This window comes from Typopeltis vanoorti, chromosome 6 (assembly GCF_054136105.1).
Source record: "Typopeltis vanoorti isolate ZY-2024b chromosome 6, IOZ_Tvanoo_1.0, whole genome shotgun sequence".
Classification (NCBI taxonomy): Eukaryota; Metazoa; Arthropoda; class Arachnida; order Uropygi; family Thelyphonidae; genus Typopeltis; species Typopeltis vanoorti.
The window spans coordinates 96918170-96939098 of NC_143554.1; the positions used below are offsets into that span (position 1 = coordinate 96918170).

Here is a 20929-nt window from a genome sequence, read left to right on the forward strand (position 1 = left end):
TTACAGTGAGAAATTAACAAATCGTTTGAGATTTTTTTATTAGAGAAGAAAATTTAAATCCCCAATTTATCCTCAATATATACAGAAATAAATCTGATTTCTGTTTCTGAAAGAATCAAAAAGGACCTTGACCATAACATTTAGAAGCCAACCAAGTACTGGTCAGAAAAATGGAATAAAGGTTACTTTGATTGGATAATATTTTTCAAGGTTATGGCCATTAATCGCACACAATCACACACACTTCTTGTTATGTAATTTTTTTTTCAATTACGCCACATGATATATTTAAAATTCGAAGCGAATTCTCAATATCTATTCGTCAAGTTATGGATGGATGAAGGAGAAAAGGAAAGAGAAAGAACATTATTAAAATGAATGATATTAAATATATTGAAATATCATTTAACAATAGATGAAAAAATTATCATCTTTCCATTATAACCACTATTGTTATGAAGAAATTATTTTCTTTATTGCTATGCTTGCAGACCTGGTTATCCAAGTGGATAAAGCCGCGTTTTTTTAACCAACAGGATGTGAATTCAAATCACACTAAAGACATCGATGATAATGCTGAGAAAAAGGAATAACAAACGAGGTGCTCAAAAAAAAAAAGCTCTCTCTCTCTCTCTCTCACACACACAGAGAGAGAGAGAGAGAGAGACTCATTGCAATGCTTTCTACCAGTCCTTCCCCCTTCCCAGGTCTTACTCCTTTTGCATAGATGCTTTCCACTGAACTGGAAACCATCATTCCTTTACATGATTCAGCTGCAAATTTACCGAAAGAACTTCTCATCCTCCTCTTCATATTTTTGTTCTTTTGAACAGCGTTCCTAATACTTTTCCTCCAAGGACTTCGACTTTTAATTGCTTACGAAATGCGCTCCTCCTTCTTTTTCCTTTACGACTTGATCACACATACTACTGCCGTGTTAAAGATTTTGGGATCTTTATTCTTGTGAGCTTCATATAAAATATGGATTGCATAGTTCAATGACAAGTGAGCCTTTTGAAATTTAAATGAAATTAATTTTAGAAACGTCTGTAAAAGAGCAATAATTCTCTGGTGGCATTTCAAGTTCTGTTAAGTCGTAAAATCTTTGTTCCAAAAGCAAAGATTTCTTCAAAAATTTGTATTTTTTGGATATTTAGCATCATACGTTATGAAATAAAATCCCTAAATACTATTTCTATAATAGTTTTTCTTACAATTTGTTTAGAAAGCTGTACACAACTTGGGTTGGTTTCGACACGTAGCATTAATGCATCTTGTGGCTGCTAATTTAGCGGTATGGTTAAGGCTTGTTGTATGGGAAACGTCGAAAGAATGGTTAGATACCACTCATGTGTTCTTCAATAACAGCGAACCCTGGCCACCTACCGGCTACAATCTTACTGTCCACACGGTTGACACTGATGGACAACACAGCGTCCAGTGTAAGTAACAACAAATTCTTTACTTATGTATTTAATAAATTTAAATAAATACAATTATTTAATTTTCGCTTTGTACATAACTAATGGTATCTCATTGACCTGGCGTACCAGGATAATTATCGTTATTACCAAGTTTTTCAAAATAAAGCTTAAAAGTCCTCTAGTCCCTCAAAAATAAACATCTGGTACAAAACGATTTTAAAATTAGTAATACAGTGCAAAAAATCTTAACTTTTATATGGATTATACCGGCGTGAATTTTTTTTTCTGCAACAAATACTGTAAAAATTACTAAATTATAATGCTTTTAGTATTATAATGCGGCAGTGGCAGTTTTGTTTTCAAATTTTACTCCTTACAACACCAACTGGATTTTATCGTTAATTTTTTTAGTAAATTTGAATATTAGCAAGTTCTTGTTCGGTACTACATTTGATAAAGAAATAAAAACTATATATTTACATAACACAAAAGTAAATAACACAAAAAGAAAGAAAGAAGCATTCATACTATTAACACGTTGGTACTTTAGTAAGGACATGCAAAATATGTTGTTGTTTTTTTCTAAACACAACTCAAAAAACTAAGTCCCGGAGTATTTATTCATGATCAGATGAAAGTAATGATAGCAATTTAATTGTGCTGACTAAGAAAATGAGAACATCGCAGCGTATTCAGAATAAATTTGAAGCTTTTGATAAATATGAGTATACCATAAACCGAGTGCGGTATATTATATGCGCTAGAACGACTATTTAAACATTCTGTGGACGTTATAAACCACTAATATCTTTTTATATATAAACTTTATATAAAATTATATATATTATTTATATACTTATATATTATTTATATAAAAATTTATGAAAAGAATTATTATATATTATTATACACATGCCAGCTACTCAATTGGAAACTTTTATTTAATACCCTATTGGACCTCCTTTAACCCGAATTACAGCACATATGTGGTTTGGCCTAGATTCCACAAGTTGTTGGATTGCATCTACGTCTACAACATACCAGGCAGTTCTTTAACTGGCTCAGATTTAACAGAAGAGGTCTTTGCTCCCAGATCTGTTTTTTCTAACATGTTCCAAGCATTCTCAATATGGTTCTGATCCAAGCTTTGTGGTAACCAGAGAAGACGGTGGAAGTCGCTGTCATGCTCTTTGAACCCCTGCTGAATAATTCTTGCGCAATGGACAGTAGCATTGTCGTTCATGAAACAACTGTTATCTGCTAGATAAAAAGTCACCATTGCAAGATAGACTTCATTGGCAATACTGTTCAGATATTCCTTGGAAGACACCCAACCTTCCAGCAATATCAGGGAACCCGTTCCATAGCAGCAGAACATACCCCACACCATGACACCACCTCGAGAACCTTGAGTTGTGTTTACAAGGAAAGCTATCCATATTTGAAATTATGGATTCTACAACCGTGTTAAAATAACTTTTTTTTATTATCCCGACGTTTCGATCTTCATATCAAGATCATCGTCTGGAGCATACATAAATATACAAGACAAGCTGCGTTACATTTCAAACCGTAGGCTAGAGAAACAATGATTTGATCACATGCTACTCACTGGCATGACCTCTAGTGAAAAAAAATAAAAAATAAAAAATAAAAAATTACATCAAGCTAATTTAATTTTTGATTACATGAATAAACATTCTTGCTTACAGGTGGTTTTCCTTCCAGTAACAGTGATGTCCTATTTCTATTATTATAATTGTTATTTTTGATTAAAAAAAAACAAAAAAAAATTATTTATAAATTACAACATGAATAAACGTCCTTACAGATTTTTTTCTCCTTAACAGTGATGTCCTATTTTTCAGTATTAAAGTTCTTATTTTATATTTAGGATCCTGGATTTTCTAGAGTCCTGTTTATAGTTGTTCTTAGAGAGGAAGGATTCGTGGGACGAATATATGCCTTCCATATGTATGGGATTTTTCGGCCATCATTATTGTTTAGATTGGGGTGGTTGATAATGATCTCACAATCTTCCTTAAATTTGCGTTCATACCATGTTTTGGTGTGATGTAGACAACTAATGCTTTTCCAGTCAATTCTATCTAAGGTGTTCAGAGCATGATCAGAAAGGCCAGCTTCACCATAATTATTATATTTGATGTGTCGTTTATGTTCTTTTTGTCTGATCGGAATTGTACGTCCTGTTTCTCCTATCTATGGTATGTTGCAGGTGCAGTAAATACGGTATACTCCAGGGTGGGCCAGCGGAGCGAGTGGGTCTTGGGCCTTTGGATGAGTTGAGTAAGCTTTTTAATTTTGTAGGAGGTTTAAAGGTGGCTTTGAGGTTGTATTTTTGTAGTACTCTGTTTATTTTGTCTGATGTCCCTTTAATGTAGGAAATGGTTATAGTTTTACTGTAGTCTGGTCTTTGTTTTTTATTGAGATCTTGTAGATAATCTTGTTAATAGTGTTTTGGCTATATCCATTTTTTTTAAAAGTATTACTGATCACTTTAAATTCGTTTTTCAGTGCCTGTTTCAGAGCCCTGTTTTTTAGAGTATTGATGACACCTAGTTTTTGTGTTGGGTGGTCGTAGGAGTTTATGTGTATATATTGGCCAGTTGTCGGTTTCCGGTAAACAGTGAAGGAAAGATTGCCCGAGGGAAGACGTGTGACAAGTGTATCTAGAAACGGCAGTGTGTTATGTTTTTCAATCTCAATTGTGAACTGTATTATTACTATTATTACTATTATTACGGGCAACTCCAGGGAGTCATTAGACTCATCGAGGGAGGCCCCAAATCATATTCATCACAACTATCTGACATTCATACAGTATCTATCATACCTCGCCTTAAACTCATTCACTGTCACAGCATCCACTACAGACTCAGGGAGCGCATTCCACTCATTCACTACTCTAAAAGTAAAGAACCCAGCTCTAACACCTTTACTAACCACACTTTTTCCCAGTTTCCATGGATGTCCCCTAGTCCTCCCACAACCAGCCCTGTTCTCAAAAATATCTTCTGAATTAATTTTATAGAAACCCTTCAGTAATTTGAATGTCTCAATCATATCTCCCCTCCTCTGCCTATCAACCAATTTTTGCAACCCACAAATCCTCAACCTGTTCTCATACGGTTCATTCCACAGACCTGCTATCATCTTGGTCACTCGCCTCTGGATCCTCTCCACCTCCTCCCCATCAAGAAGAAACCTAGGTGACCAAATCTGAGCACAGTAGTCTAGATGGGGTCTTATCAAGGCTCGATAGAGAGGAACAATAACCTGCTTGTCTCTGCTTGTCAACGTATTCTTCAGCAACCAAGTGATTTGATGAGCTATTTTGGTCACTTTTGCAATGTGTCCCCTAAATTTCAATTCCTTATCCACCAACACTCCTAAATCTCGTGCCTCATCAATTTCCTGGAGCAGGGTTCCACCAATGCAGTAAACTGCCGCCAATCTTTTCATCCCAAAATGCATAACCTTACATTTTGCCACATTAAACTGACATCCATTCTCCTTAGCCCAGACCTCCAATCTATCCAAATCATCCTGCAAAATTTTGACGTCATCTGCATTCACTATTGCCCTACCCAACTTCGCATCATCCGCAAACAAATGTACTGTTCCTCTCAGATCATTTCCTATATCATTTATGAACAAATTAAACAGCAGTGGTCCAAGAACAGATCCTTGTGGCACACCACTAGTCACAGGCCGTCTTGTGGACTCTACTCCCGAGTAAACCACTCTCTGATATCTCTCCGTCAACCACCCTCCTATCCATCTCACCAACCCTATGTCCATTCCCATATGCTGCAATTTACTGATTAGAATTCCATGTGGAATCCTGTCAAAGGCCTTGGCAAGGTCCAGTAGAATCACCGTAAACCCATTACCCTTATCCAGTTCAGCCGTCACTGTGTTATAATACGTGAGCAAGTTACTGAGGCATGACCTACCCTTCACAAAACCATGCTGTCCCCGATACAGTATCCCATTTTCTTCTATCCAATCTTGTATTTTCCTCTTGACTATTTTCTCTAAGACCTTGACAATGATTCCTGATATGCTAATCGGTCGGTAATTTACAACAGTAGTCTTGGAACCACCTTTATGCAGTGGAACTATTTTCCCCTCTTTCCACCCGCTCGGGACTAACCCAGACCCGAGACTCAAATTAAACAAAATGGTCAAGGGTACTGACAATTCTTTAGCTGCTTCTCGTACAACACGAGCTGGTATACCATCCAATCCCACAGATGTATTGACATTGAGGTTATGCAATAGACTACTCACCTCCACTTCATTAACCACAATTCCCGTATAATCTACTGGTTTATTCGTTTCTGCAATGTCACCACCTGGATGATATACTTTTGCAAAGTGCTCACTCAGTAACTCAACTATCTCAACTGATTCAGTTACCTCCCTACCATCGGCATTCTTTAAAATCAATCTGCCATGTACATTTTTTCTTTTACTTGCTACATATCTAAAAAACTGTTTAGGATTCTCTTTAGCCTGCATGGCCAATGTTCTTTCATAATCCTTTTTTGCTTTTCTTACCACACTCGTCAACCTTCTGGCCTGCGCTTTATACCGTTCATGTGCCTGCCGGTCACCCTTCTCCTTAAATTCCCTCCATAGTTGTTTCTTTTTTTGCAACTCAAGCTTAATGGTGTTATTCATCCATTTAACCCCTACTTGATTTATTATTCGGACTCTAGGTATACAGTCAGCCATTGCTTCATGCAAGCACTTCTTAACTACCTCCCATGCACTATCAACTTCTAGTCTTTGCAGTTGTACATGCCATGGCACTGAACCAATCAAACTCCTAAGCTTGTCATACTTTCCCGCCCGATAATTCCACATGTACCCTGTCTTAATTGAAAATTCTACACCTTTAGCCACCTCCCAAGTTAAGACCCTATGATCACTCTCACCGATTGGTGGCAATGTGGTCATATTTGTTACAGCCAAATCCTCAGATGTAATTACTAGGTCAAGTACTCTCTGACCCCTAGTATTTTCCATTACATGCTGTCGCAGATAGTTATCCCTTAATAACCGCATAAAATCCAGTTCCTTCCTCCCGTGTGTCCTCTCCTCACTCCAATCAATGCGACCATAGTTGAAATCTCCCATAATAATCACCCTCCTTCCACCCATTTCTTCTATTTGCTTGTGCATACTGTCACCACCATCTTTTCCATCACCTGGTCTATAGCAGCACCCAATTGTATATTTAGTTCTGCTAGCCACAATCTCACACCAAATGGCCTCAAATGTGCTCTTTTCTCTATCCTGCAATTCAACTTCTATTCTCCTTGGCTGGAGCTCATCAGCTATCATCAGCAATACTCCTCCCCCCATTTTATTCTCTCTGTCATTCCTGAACACACTATACCCATCACATTCAATCCCACTAGTTATATCATCTACAGTCAGCCATGTTTCACTAATACCTATAACCTGTGGTCTGGAAGTGCCAACCATGGCCAAAAACTCTTCCTTCTTGTTCCTAATACTCCTAGTATTAGTGTACATGAATTTAAGACCCCCATTAGCCCCTACCCCACCTTGATGCCTTATATTAACTATCCCACTCAGATTTGTTGTCCTTATTTGCTCTGGCATATTATATTCATTCTTACATTCAACTGCCTCCATAAGGACTGTATCTCTACTCCTCCCCCCTAACAAATCTAGTTTCCCTGAATTTGCACATCCACTACATTCAGCAACACTTTCTCAAGTCTTCTTACACCGTAACCATTCAAATGCAAGCCATCCATCTTATATAGATCCTTTCGCCCATCAAACTCACTCCACACATCCACAAATTCCACACCACTCGTCATACATAACCCACGCATAAAGTCATTTGCAATTATAGCCCTCCTTTTAAACATTTCACTGTCATACCGTGGCAAAAGACTAATCATTCTAACTCTCTCACTCTTTTCTTTTGCTACCTCAAACAATTCATTCAGGTCTTCTATCATTTCCATTTTATCTCCTTTCAAATCATTCGTACCTGCCACAACAATCATTTCTTTCACTCTTTCCTTTTGCTCTCTAATAGACGCAGTTACGTCCTTTATGGTCGCACCAGGTTGGTACGATTTTGTCAAATCCTCTACTAACACACCTCGTACTAACGAGTCTCCATACAGCACTCTATCCTTCATTTTGTTCATGTTCACATTCATACGTCTATTTTTCCTGTCATACCTTTTATTATTGCTTGGTTCATTCAGTCTACTTTTGTTCATGCACTCTAGCTGCTGTTTTGCTCTTTCTATCGCACTATTCAACAACGCGATCTCACTCAATGCATCTATCTCATCTTTTTTGTTCTCTGAGAAACCATTTATACTATCATTCACACTTTCTACATTCACACTCTCACAATTTTCATGTACAACCTTGCCGTTTCTTGTCATATCCCTATTTCCTTCATTTTGAAGGTTGACAAAAATATCACACTCACGATCCGAAATACACTTCAATTCCGCATTCTCCCTACATTTTCTACACACATTCAAACCTTTATCATCATCTAACCACACTCCGACCGCACTCCGCAAAGCGTACATTTCACAGCTAGTACACTGACTCATTTCTTTTATGATACCGTTCTTTGATAACGATGGCGAACCTTCATTACTGGCCGCCATTTTCCTACGCACAGGTGCCATATTTATCTGTAACGTGTTTTGTCAAATTAAACGTTATAACACACCAAAAATAGACGCACTAAAATACGCAAGGCAAACAAAACAAAACTACACAATATTAAGTAATTTGTATCGATAACTGAAAATGATACTTATCTTATCTGGAGCTTGCACGAACACTACTCATTACGAATTCATCTAGCGGCGACTTCCGACATAGATTATGTTATAAAACACTTTAGTACACTAACCACGTTAATAAAGCTCTAATAATATACCAAAATTAAACACTTAAGTCCATTAAATTGAATCCAAAACACCAATAAATCAACAAAAAACACAAATCTCTCAGGAGCTCTCCGATAGCACGACCGTTCACCAGCTAGCCTCGACACCGAGTCTTTTTTTTTATTTTTTTATTTTTTTTTTATAAACCAAAAATTGTATTCATATAAAATGGTTTTAGTACAGTAAATCTGTTAATAAAGCAATGTCTAAGCTAGATAATAACAACATTGAAGTGTATTTCATACATCAGTTCTATGTTATATTCATTTATTCCATAGCATTTTTATGTTTTTGATTCTGTGAAATAGAGAGATGGAAATGGGAGTTCTTCAGTTGGTTGCAACCAATTTTCCTTACTGTATAATGTTTTATGTTGTTCAACTATATGAAATGTATAAGCTGGACGAGGTTTGTCTGATATATTTCTATTGCTTTTGTGAAATACTTGTCCATGTATTTCACAAAATTGGTACAGAGCCCTGTTTTTTAGAGTATTGATGACACCTAGTTTTTGTGTTGGGTGGTGGTAGGAGTTTATGTGTATATATTGGCCAGTTGTCGGTTTCCGGTAAACAGTGAAGGAAAGATTGCCCGAGGGAAGACGTGTGACAAGTGTATCTAGAAACGGCAGTGTGTTATGTTTTTCAATCTCAATTGTGAACTGTATACGTTTATGTTGCTTGTTTAGGTGACTAAGGAACGTGTCTAGTGTCTGGCGGCCATGAGACCAAATCGCGAAAACATCGTCAACGTATCTGAGCCAAACTTTGGGTTTTAAAGGGGAGGAACCTAGAGCAAGTTGTTCAAAATGTTCCATATAAAAGTTAGCAATCGGGGGGGGGGGTTATGGCGAGCCCATGGCTGTGCCTTCTTTTTGTAGGTAGAAAGCGTTTTGCCATACAAAATAACCAGAATGTAATGCATGAGCAAAGAGCGCCGTGATATCTGGAGGAAATTTGTTCTGTAAAAGAAGAACTGTGTCATTGATTGAGACATTCGTAAAGAGGGCAGAGACGTCAAAACTGACTAATAGATCATCATTTTCTAATGTAATGTCTTTGATGATTTATGAAGTGTTGTATGTTTTTGATATAGGAGGGGGAATGACCTACCAACTCCTTGAGTTGTGCCGCTAATTTTTTGGCTAAGCGTATCTTTGGGCTATGTGGTAATTGACTTAAGTAGATTCTCTGTATTCTTTTGGATTCTATTAGTTGGATTATAGTTAACTAATTTGTATGTGTTATTGTCTGAAACCAGCAGATTCATTTTTTCCGCATAAGTGGTTCGGTTTAAGATAACGGTGGCACTTCCTTTATCTGCTCTGGTTATTAAGATGTTCGGATTTGACTTTAGTGATTTTATCGCTGTTATTTCGTGTTGAGTTAGGTTGCTTGTTATTGTTTTGTTATGATTTAAAATGCTGGCGTTTTCTAAACGTATTTTTTCTGCTATGTTATTTGGGATGAATCTTAGGCCCCTTTCAATATTACAAATAAATTCAAATTTGTTTATCGATTTGGGTGCTATGGCATAATTTAAACCTTTGTTAAGTATCGAGATTTCGTCTTTGTTTAAAGCGTGGTCGGATAGTTAACTACGTTATTGTTACCTGTCGGTGATTGGTGGCTCTTGTTGTTTCTTGCTTCAGGTTGGTTGTTATTGTTCATCGTGGAGAAATTTGAATATGGCGGCTGGTTCTTTCTATCTTTTAGTCTTTGGAATTTGGAAATTAGATTTTCTTTCTTCGTTTGGAGGATGTGGCTCGCCGTGTTGTCAGTAATATTTTCCAGGATCATCCAGATATCTGCGTTTACGTAGCTTGAAAGTTCCGTTTTTTCCTTTTGTAGCTGGTTTTGTGTAGCGGCTAACTTCTTTCTGGAAGCTTGGATTTGTTTTTTGAGAAGTGATTTCTCCATGTGGAAGTATATACGTTACGCTTTTGCTGAGGTGAATTTTCTTTTTAGCCTGATGAAATTTTGAATGATATTGCTGTCCCTACATCGTTTAAAAAAAAAGCCAGTTGATTGATCAAATTAGAAATCTGATTCTTTAGCTTACCGTATTGATTGCATCGCTTGTGGGTCGAATCTCCATGAATTATCATAATCCTTTCTTTTAGTATTACATGGTATAAAAATAGTTATTTTAACACGGTTGTAGAATCCATAATTTCAAAAATGAATGCTGATCACCGTGTAACACACTAAAAGAAAACAAGGAAAGCTAGTTTCATTGCTTCATGTGGCTCCCGCCAAACTCTTTGCCTAGCGTCGGTATAGAACAAGGTGTACTGTGACTCATCAGATCACATGGAATTTTTCCAGTCTTCTAGTGTGTATTATGGAGTTCCTGACACTACTGTAGAAGAACTTGCCGGTTCTTCGCAGAAATCACTGGATTCCGTATAGGCATGAGACTACCAATCGATCTTCTTCAATTCCCTGCGCATAGTTCGGTGAGATATGGGGTAGGGAACAGCCTTCACTAAATGGTGTGGTCAATTGCTTCACACAGGAAATTCTGTTTCTGCTTATAAACCTTCTCTCCGACAACGGCGATCTTTCTTGACAGATCATCTTGAGGCTACACAGTTACGCCTCTTAGACAAGCAATGTGGGTTATTTTTCCACTGATCAAGCGCCTGGGATATCTCACCTTTTTGAGAAACCAGTCAGCTCCTCTGTTTTCAAAATCGGGGCTCCAGCCAGATGGGCGCCCACAATAAGCCCTCTATCGAACTCAGAAAGATCTTTTGTTTTTCCCATTGTGATGAACACTATTGACGATTACTGACCAGCAGCATTCTTAAATAGTTGCCTACAACACGTGGTGACGCACTTGACCAAGTAATGATTTTGCATATACGCTGTGAAGTGACGTTTACGTAAATCTGCATAAAGGTTTCTAATTCAATGGCCGGTATGTCATTATAAAATAATAATAATAATTTAATACTCTTAATAGTTAATATATAATACTTTTAATAAACAAAATAATATTTGAGGAACCTGTAACATATCTTGTTACACAAACTCTGTACTACTTATATTGCTTTTTAACATTAGGTTTACATTTTACATCACATTTACGTATATTCATTTACAAATATATTTTGCTTTTTTCCTACAAAATTCTGTACTGATTACCGCATTACACGTTGGTGTATACTCTGCTGTGCTAAAGTATGAGTGTAAAGGATCAAATGATCCGCCCAAGATTCATGTGTTATCGTGTATATATATTTATTTTGAGTAGACAGTGTCTTTTCTTGAGTATTCAATTTAATAATAACAATTTAATTATAAAAACTTAATAATTATTATCCTCTATCGTAATGATATATCTGTTTTGTAAATGAAATAGTTATTTAATAATAATAAATATATACATGTACATCGAAAAAGCTGAACTTCATTTGTGCTTATCGGTAAAAATAAGCAATGTTTCGGCTTCATTTATGGCTGCAAGAAATATTCTTAATTCCCTCTCTTAAAGGTTGCTTCTGCTTTCTCATTTCTGAGCTCTCCATTAAGAGAGTTAACGATTCTTGGTGGCATGACATAATATGATAATTTGAGGCAGAGTCGGAAGGGGAGAGCTAGAAAAAAAAAGCGTTACGTAATTTTGTACATGCTTAAAGATACAATCCATAATATTTTTGGCTTTAAGAAATAGATAATAACAATTATCTATTTCTTATATTTCTTAAAAACCGATTAACCGATCATAAAACTATATTTCTTATATAGTTTTATGATCGGTTAATAGCCAGTCTGGTTAACCGAATGGACAGCATCTTCGCTTTCCAAGAGGCTGTGAGTTAGAATCTCACTGCGGCATGGATGTTTGTGAACGTGGTTAATTAGCAGACGATTTGCATCTTTTGGTGAGAGGTTACTATCCTGATTACTGGAAGCTTGAAAAGTGGTTTGAAATATTATTATCTAATCGCTAGAGCAGAATTCCTTGTTTAACTACCCTGGTACAAAATGTATGACAGGCTTACACTACATATAGGTTGGATTCACATAAAAAATAATTATTTTATGCATAAGATCACATAAAAAAGAAGACATACTTCAGAACGACTTCATAGCACAATCACTAGTGACTATGCCCTTTGAATGGGAAGTCAGTGGTTCGTAGGGGAGCGTGTTTTTTCCCCTCTCTGAAACTAGGGTTCTCATCCTGCTAGAAAACACATAGCACATGCATTGACAGATATGGAAATGGATTAACCATTCCTATTATTACCTGAAGTAGGTTTACATGACGCCAACATACAAAATAGGCAAACTTACCAGAAAACAGTACAATTAATAGGCATAATATGCAAGTTTCATAGCTTCAGCTGATTCTGCCATAATTACAATTAATAAATATCGGTAACCAAGTTACTTTTCCATATATAACCTACCACCGTCCTAATAAGTAAAGGGATGTGAGGAGATTAAAACCTCATTTTTATGCCACTTTTCAAGTAAGGCTAAGGAGTAAAACTTCGATTACACTGCTCGACAAATTTAGCAAAACAAAATGCTTTTCATGGATATTTATTTTTAACAATGTTTCCGAAGGCGAATGATATCGTAAGCATTCTGGCATCGAAATTCCGAGTATCTAATAGAAATTGTTTTACTAATCAATAGGTCCTTACACAATTCAAATTACTTATCACTAAAATAAAGCAAGGCTTGCGACTACATCACTTCATTCTCGTTGAATGAAGTGATATGGTCACTCATCAAAATTTAGTCTTCGAGATGGCGGGCCATTGAACGAATTGAGGCCGAGCCAGTCGCAGGTGAAGGTGACACGTTAGCTTAATGCGTCAAAAAGTATCGTTTGTCTTGGAACTATGGAGCTCAGTTTCACGAGACAGGAACCATTACAAGAAGAGCTGGCTAAGATCGCCAGAGGGCTATCTCATCCGGAACAAGACAGCTATCTGGCTCTAACAGCAAGATGGAAAATATACAATGTCCTGTCACCAATTGTTTCTTGAACTTACTGGGGTAACATATTCTGGTGAAAACATTACCAGAATATGTTAAAGGCTCTATTTAAGTGCTATGCACTTAAATAGAGTGCATAGAACTTAAATAGAAGCGTCTTGAATAGAAGCGTCTTAATACAAAAGACAGTATTTTGCATTAATTTTGTATTAAATATACAAAACAATACAGGCTTTGTATTAAATGCAAAACACACAGTTCTATATTTTATATTAAATGTAAAACACAAAACAGAATTATGTGTTTTGTATTAAGCATAAAACACAGGATTCAGTTCGTAGCACCGAATCCTGTGTTCTGTATTCCGTTAACCACCGCAGTGCTGGGAGAAAATAGTGCCATTGACATGTAACTTGGAGCCCTGACAAATAAGTTACAGTTCTGCTCTCTGATAAAGAGATAGAAAGAGATTCTGATAAGTTCCGGTTTTAGCCTACAAACGGATTCTAGACGTTGTGTGATCTGGAGAGAACGAGGAATGCAGTAACATTTCTTCAAACATAAGAGAAATGGACATTTACGACGGAGGTAGTACTCGTGCGGAATAATGACTGAGACGGAATAATGATCTACGGCCGCACCTCTCTTCATGTTTTTAATAGAGATATCGTAGAGGTATCGCAGAGGTACTAAGAACAGATCCTGGAACCCAATGTGCAGCTTTGTAGCACATAGGGTTCCGTTTACTTATTTATTATTATCCAACGATTGCCGTGGCCAGCACGATCACCAGACCTAAACGCAATCGAGCATGTGAGAGACGCCGTTGAGCATCGCATTGCACGCCGACAGTCACTGCCTCGGGTTCTTTGTTCTCTGGTGGAAGAAAAAAAGATTCGTTGCTACAGATTAACGATTAACATTTCTGACTCTAAGGGTGAAGCAAAGCGCTTTTCATGTTCCCCCTATCTGACATGGAAACAGTGATGGAAATGTTTGTGAGCTAACTGCTCGCCCTGGGCGGGCTTGGAGGTTAAATGTCGGAGGGGGGGATTAGTATGGCTTTGGGTCTTTTGTATTTGAAACAGTCTGTGGCATCGTAATTTATAGCTAGTTGAACCAGTTCACTGGGGTGTGCAGATGTTTTTTGAAGAACTTTGTTGCTGTAGTTTGCAGAAAAGTATATGTACGGGACATCTGTGTCTCGATGGAGCTGCACAGTTCTAATGAACCATGGGGCGTTTAGGATCATACGAAGGCATTTATTCTGTACTCGTTGTAATTTTAGAATGTTAGTATCAGCGGGATGACTCCAGGCTGGAGAAGCATAAGTGGGTATAGTGCGGACCATCGGTTTGTAGATAAGCAGTTTGATTCTGGTGTTTAGTTTACTGTTCCTGTTGATTAGAGGATAGAGTTGAGCAATGGTTTTTGATGCCTTTGCACAGAGAGCCTTGATATGAGAATTGAAAGTTAGCCTTCTGTCTAGTAGTACACCAAGGTATTTGACTTCTGTTTTCCAGGGGATTTTTGTGTTGAATAGGAGGATGTGCTCTTTGGGAAGCATCGGTCTTCTGGTGAATAGTATGGCTATGCTCTTCTGGGGGTTTACTTGTAGTCTCCATTTAGAGAACCACTTCTCAATCTGTAGTATGTTTTCTTGTAGTTTTTTGATGGCTGTGTGTGTGGTTTTAGAGATCTGGTTAATACCGCTGTATCATCTGCGTAGAGGGATGACAATGGATTGTGAGGGATATCAGCCATGTTTATGGAAAACAGAGTCGGATCTGGTAATGATCCTTGTGGGACTCCAGCCGTGAGACGTTTCTGAGCTGATACTGCGCCTTTGATCTTGATTTGCATATGCCTGTCGGAAAGGTATGATTTGATTAGTTGTACCATTTCCAGTGGTATTCCAGCTGAGATCATTTTATGTAGCAGTCCAAAATGCTAGATTTTATCAAATGCACTGGCTATGTCAAGGAAGACAGCCTCCGTGTATTGGTGCCAGTTATATCCAGTGGAGATATATTCTACTAATTCGTTGCTACAGAATCTCACAGACACCCTTATATTGACCATGGTCAACCGCCGTCAGGTATATTTAGCCGTTAGAGGAAATCATACGCCGTATTGACAATATTTTTGAGCATATTATGTCGATTGCTGTAATGTGATCTTTTTTTGATTCATATATATTCATATGATCTAATTCATATATACTCCAATTACAATGTAACTTATACCTGTCCTAATTCATCTCAGACTGCACGAGTTACATCCCATTTTCAAAGTGTTTTGTTAATTTTGTCGAGAAGCGTACTCAGGACATGTTATTACTCACCAGATGTTACATCTAATTTCATTTGTTGCATTCCCTCCATATAACATCGTTATTCTTCGCGTATTTCCCACCCCTTCTTAATTTAATTTCTATATTTTAATAATTTTATGACATACTACTGAATTATTCTTCTATTAAATTCTTCTGTTATTCTTCTATTATTTATTATTATATTTCAGTTCTTTTAAAACAGTACAAAACTTGCAAAACATACTTTGGACCTTTACATTAATTACTGTAAAATACACAGCGCTAATTTCCGATTTTTATACTCACTCGGCTTTATCACAAACGATCACGAAAAATAAACTCCCTCTTAAAATCGCGCATAACATATAAATCTTCTGTTAACTACAACAGAAGTGTCATCAAAAAGAAGTATTATTATCTTGGTTTCATAATATAAAATGAAAGGTATTGTTTATTCATCAAATTATAACTAAGGACTTTACAATTAAATACACAATATACACTATGAAATATAAATTACTAAGATCCATCTACTTTAATTAATATCTTTAATATACTGTGCCCTACTGATTTGTTCAGAGAACTTTTAAATTAGTTAGTTTCATATGATGATACAACGCCTTGAGTCCCTTTTACAAGAAGGAACGGCACCATCTCAATTCCCCCAAATTTTATCCGTGCGCGGGACCAGCATAGCTGACGAATCAGGCCTATGGCTGATTCGTCAGCCATAGGCCTGATTGTATTCCTGACTGTAATACATTTGTGTTCACGGGGCCGGTTTGCCTGCTTGCGGGGTGAAAAACCCCAGATAAACTGGCGGAAAAAACCCTGCTGTCCACGCCCAAGACCGGCTAACTTAGCTATGGTTGAGGAAGATCCTTAAACTCCTCACGTCGTCGACGAGAATCGAACATAGGACACTCCTTCCCCAGGCATATGGTTGCGAAGCGCAAAGCCACTAACTAGGCTAACCGCGTAGACAACTTTTAAATTGCTATCCAGTGAATAAAGAAAAACTATAAAAAAAATAGTATCATGTTTCTTCCATAGCCTCAAAGACGAAATTTCATTCATCTTCATGATGTCATTCTACATAATAACTTACTCGCAGGGCAAAAGTAGTTTTGGCCTGTGAGTTTAATCATTTCTTTACTTCCTATTGCATGTGAAATATAGATAGTCCCGTCCTATCCCATCATTTTGATGTGAATATTTATATGTACAGGATGGCCATAAATTAACTTTCCATCTTTGGAGGTATGTGTAGCTAAAACTAATACACGGAATGAGACCACATTTTATATTGAGACTTTAGAAAGCATGGGGAGATGAATTCCGCGAGAAAAACATTTAGTACCAAAAATCGCCAATAGGAGAAATTTTGGCGCTTGAGGGACCGAAAGCAGTCAAATATTTGCAGTAAACGCAGGTAAAAAGGATTATGCAAATTTTACTGTGCGTACGTGAGAGCGGCACCACCAATTACACTTAAAAAGGGATTTGGAACGTTCAGGCAGTTATTTGCATGACACGAATTATGCCCGATATGCGTCCTACCTTGCCTCAGCGTGCTTTACTTGTTAAGTTGTTTTTACCTTAAACAGTGCAACCGTACCGGCCCTTCAGGAATTTAGAAGGCTTCATAACTTGCGTACAGGTCCTATGTCAGCTGTAGCACTGAGAGCTATGATTAAGAAGTTTGAAGAAACTGGATCACTAGGAGTTAGACCTGGCAGAGGACGGAAAGCAGTGCAAGAAGAGACAGTAACAGACGCACATTGAAAATCGTGTATGTGGTCCAGGGGATCCTGATTCTGATGAATAAAATATTATTTCCTGTCAGTTCAATCACTACATTAATTTCTGTGTCTCTCACAAGTTGTTGTTTTAGTTTAATTATTATTATTCTTATTATCATCGTAACGCGTCACATATCCAACTGGAATGAGTAAAGCGGTTGTCGCTTACAACGTCTAAATGTTATTATTCCATTTTATCTACCTTTAATGTAATTATCTGTTTGGTTTTCCCAAAAAGGGCAAAATTTTCGGCGACTTTTAGTACTAAATATTTTTTTCGCTGAAATCATCTCCCCATGCTTTCAAAAGTCTCAATATTAAATTTGGTCTCATTCCGTTTATTGCTTTAGCTACAGATGCCTCCAAAGAGGGAAAGTTATTTTATGGCCACCCTGTACATAGCAGAGAGAGAGAGAGAGAGAAAGTGAGAGAGAGAGAGAAAGAGAGACTACTTATAATGTATCATTATTTACTAATTAAATATCTTTTACTGCTTCTTATTTAGTTTATATTATTTCTTTATTACGATGGTGACAACATAAAATTTTCAATAAAATAAGTCAATAAGGTATATGATATGAATAGGTTTCCGTTCTGATTGGAATAACTTCCTTAAATCTTTAAAAGCTCAAAAATTATATTGTTATTAGACTCTGATAACAAACAATTCTCGATATAAAATATCAATACTTCAAAAAAGGTTTTAGGTCAGCTCCCTCTCCCAAATAAAAAAAAATAAACATCGCTATACCACTGGATTAATATACAGAAGTATCGATATTTAAACTGGAGATTTAAACTATAAATATATTTATTGTAATGGTTCTTTTGGAATTGACATAATATATCTTTACATTTGTTGCAGTTTCTCCAAATTGTTGGTGGCTAGAACAGGAAGATGAGAAAATGGAAGGTATTTTGATGCTTCGTCAGTGTTTTCAAAATACAACGATAGGTACTGTATGGGATAAATCACTGCCTTTTATTCTTCCTTTTATTGTTCAATACAGTCTAGTTGGAGCGGCGGTGAATTATGTCCTTTGGGATTGTATGAACCATCGCTACCAAAGGATTTCAAGAAAGTCCGGATCATGGTCACCTCATAGAAGAACCGAAAACGCAATTGCCAAAAAACCTAAAGAAGGAAGGAAAGTGGATTGCAAAGGATCTAGTAAAGGTTTATTTCTGGGGCTTTTGGTGCTAGCTGTAGGCATTGTCGTTTTAATCCTTTTTTTCTTGCTAATCAATAACAAGAATCTTAAAATGGAAACGTTATTGATTATGGTAACCGTACATGGGGGTATATTGGCTATATCTATACTCGGAATACTTTTGGGTTTATGCAAAATACAACAAATGTGTCCTCATTCAAATAGACAACAAGAGCTTCATATGGTACTGCAAAATATAGGAGTAGCTGCAGTGTTTGTTTACGGCACCTGTTCCCTAGTTGTTGGAGCAAGCGACTTGTTCAACACCCGATATTTAGTGGTATTTATTGATGGAGCCCTAGTAATAATGCAGTCCATTGTACAATCTATATTTTTCCATCAAGTGTCGCAAAAATGCTGTAGTTATTGCTGCGACCATCAGAGCTCCAGGCCTGGCAGACAAGTTGTCACTTTCTTAGCTTTCAGCAATCTCGTTCTGTGGATTACGGAGTCTTTTACAGATCAGAATCATGTTTCAAGTCAACTTCAGCTTCATTTCTTTGGAGCCCTTCCATGGGGACTAATATCAAGGATTGTGTTACCATTAGTGGTGTTCTACAGATTCCACTCCTCTGTATTCTTAATGGAGATATGGAAAACATCTTATAATATGGAGAGTACTCGCTAACTCTACTAGACAATAAATTTATAAGCTCGCTGTTTGCGTATGTGTTTTTGTGATTTTCTTTGTATTTTTGGCCTTTTTAACTTCTTTAAAACAAACTGTTCGTGAGGTTACAGTATATGACAGCTAAAAGATAATTTTATCTTTTAAGACCTCACACAAGAAAAACCTTTCGAAAAATCAATGGCTTGGTAAGTGTTATCTAGCTGCAGCCAACCAACATAATTATTCTATGACAACTATTCATGATTGCAATTCATCTCGATCGGACAAAAACTGGAAATATTTCGATGAATAAAATGTAAGTTGACTTTGAAGTATTAAAACACATAAATGAGAAGGAAGTTTGGTATCGGCTATCAGAAGTGGCTGTTTACCTACAAAGATTTTTATTTTAATACAGGAGAACTTTCAAACTGCATCCTAATACCGACTCTCGGTGAAGTATGCTAGTTGCACTTAAATATTGTGCAAATAGACATTCCTCATAATAAGTTACTCATATCTCTATTTAGCAACAAGACAATTTTGGAATATATGCAATGTGTAAATATAACGAGAGAATTTGCTAAAATTATCCGAAAAGAAGTAGCAATTTAATGAAAGAATTAATACAGCAATGATGTGTTTCAACAGTATTTCATCTCGTAAATTTGGGAGATCTAGAGTTCCTAAATCATTACTACAACAGTGAACTATAGCGGAAAACAGACATATAGTAATGGAAGAAAAATTAGTGTAAAGAACTGATAAGACACCTATAAAATGATAGGTCGCATCAATACTTTGGTCTGTTATCAACAAAAACGAAAGTAAATAGCACAGCAGAAGTCACCCCCCCCCCGCCTCCGCTTCCAGGTTTGTTACAGTGTCAGATTTCACAATATAACTCGAAATAATAATATACAGCTCGATACATGTTGATCAGGCACGTCAAATATATATTTTCCAGCAAACAATTTCCGCTTGAGAGATACTGCAGCAGCTGATGTATTTTTTAGGAAAGTTTTAGAAACAACTCTTGTAATTGTCATTCGTTATAGATTGTCTGTTCATTATAATAGCACGTTACGTTTCTACAAGTTTTTATTAGATCACTTATCAACTGTTATGAAGTATTGACACTTCCATCTTATATTACTTCAGTATGAATTAGTAAAGGAATTATTTTGTACTTTAAGCTTCAAAGTGATTATGCTTAAATATGTGTATCTTGTATAAAATTCCATTATATTTATGTAGCACATTACAAATATTGTTGTCCTAAGCATTAATATGTCAGAATCAAATGAACAATAAAAATTCTAATTATTCAGTGGTGTGTTCTGATTAATAAGAACCGATTCACTAGACACATTTAGAAAGTGAAATCAAAATTTTACACCAATGCAAAACTTATTTTTTAATCTGATGCAAGTTCATATTGAATTAGATTTTAAATGAAAGGAAAATGAGTGATGAGTATCATTATTGTCCAAGATCTATTATCAATAAAGTAAAAGTAATTACTAGCCTAATTTATATTCGAATTATGCTTTTAGATATCATTCAGACAGATCCAATTTTACGCAGAGTAGGCAAAAATATCAGAATTCTTTAACTCGTC

General features: G+C 36.5%; 1 protein-coding gene across 1 annotated transcript in view; it reads left to right on the forward strand.

Annotated features, from left to right (window-relative positions):
• LOC150105730 (proton channel OtopLc-like) overlaps window positions 1-20638 on the forward strand; it is a 69731-nt gene extending 49093 nt beyond the window's left edge. Inside the window, exons 6-7 of the mRNA XM_090394323.1 lie at window positions 1226-1442; window positions 18353-20638. Coding sequence (XP_090250449.1) covers window positions 1226-1442; window positions 18353-19326 — 1191 coding nt within the window. The 3' untranslated portion in view covers window positions 19327-20638. The remainder of the gene's footprint in view (window positions 1-1225; window positions 1443-18352) is intronic.
• Window positions 20639-20929: the final 291 nt, after the last annotated feature.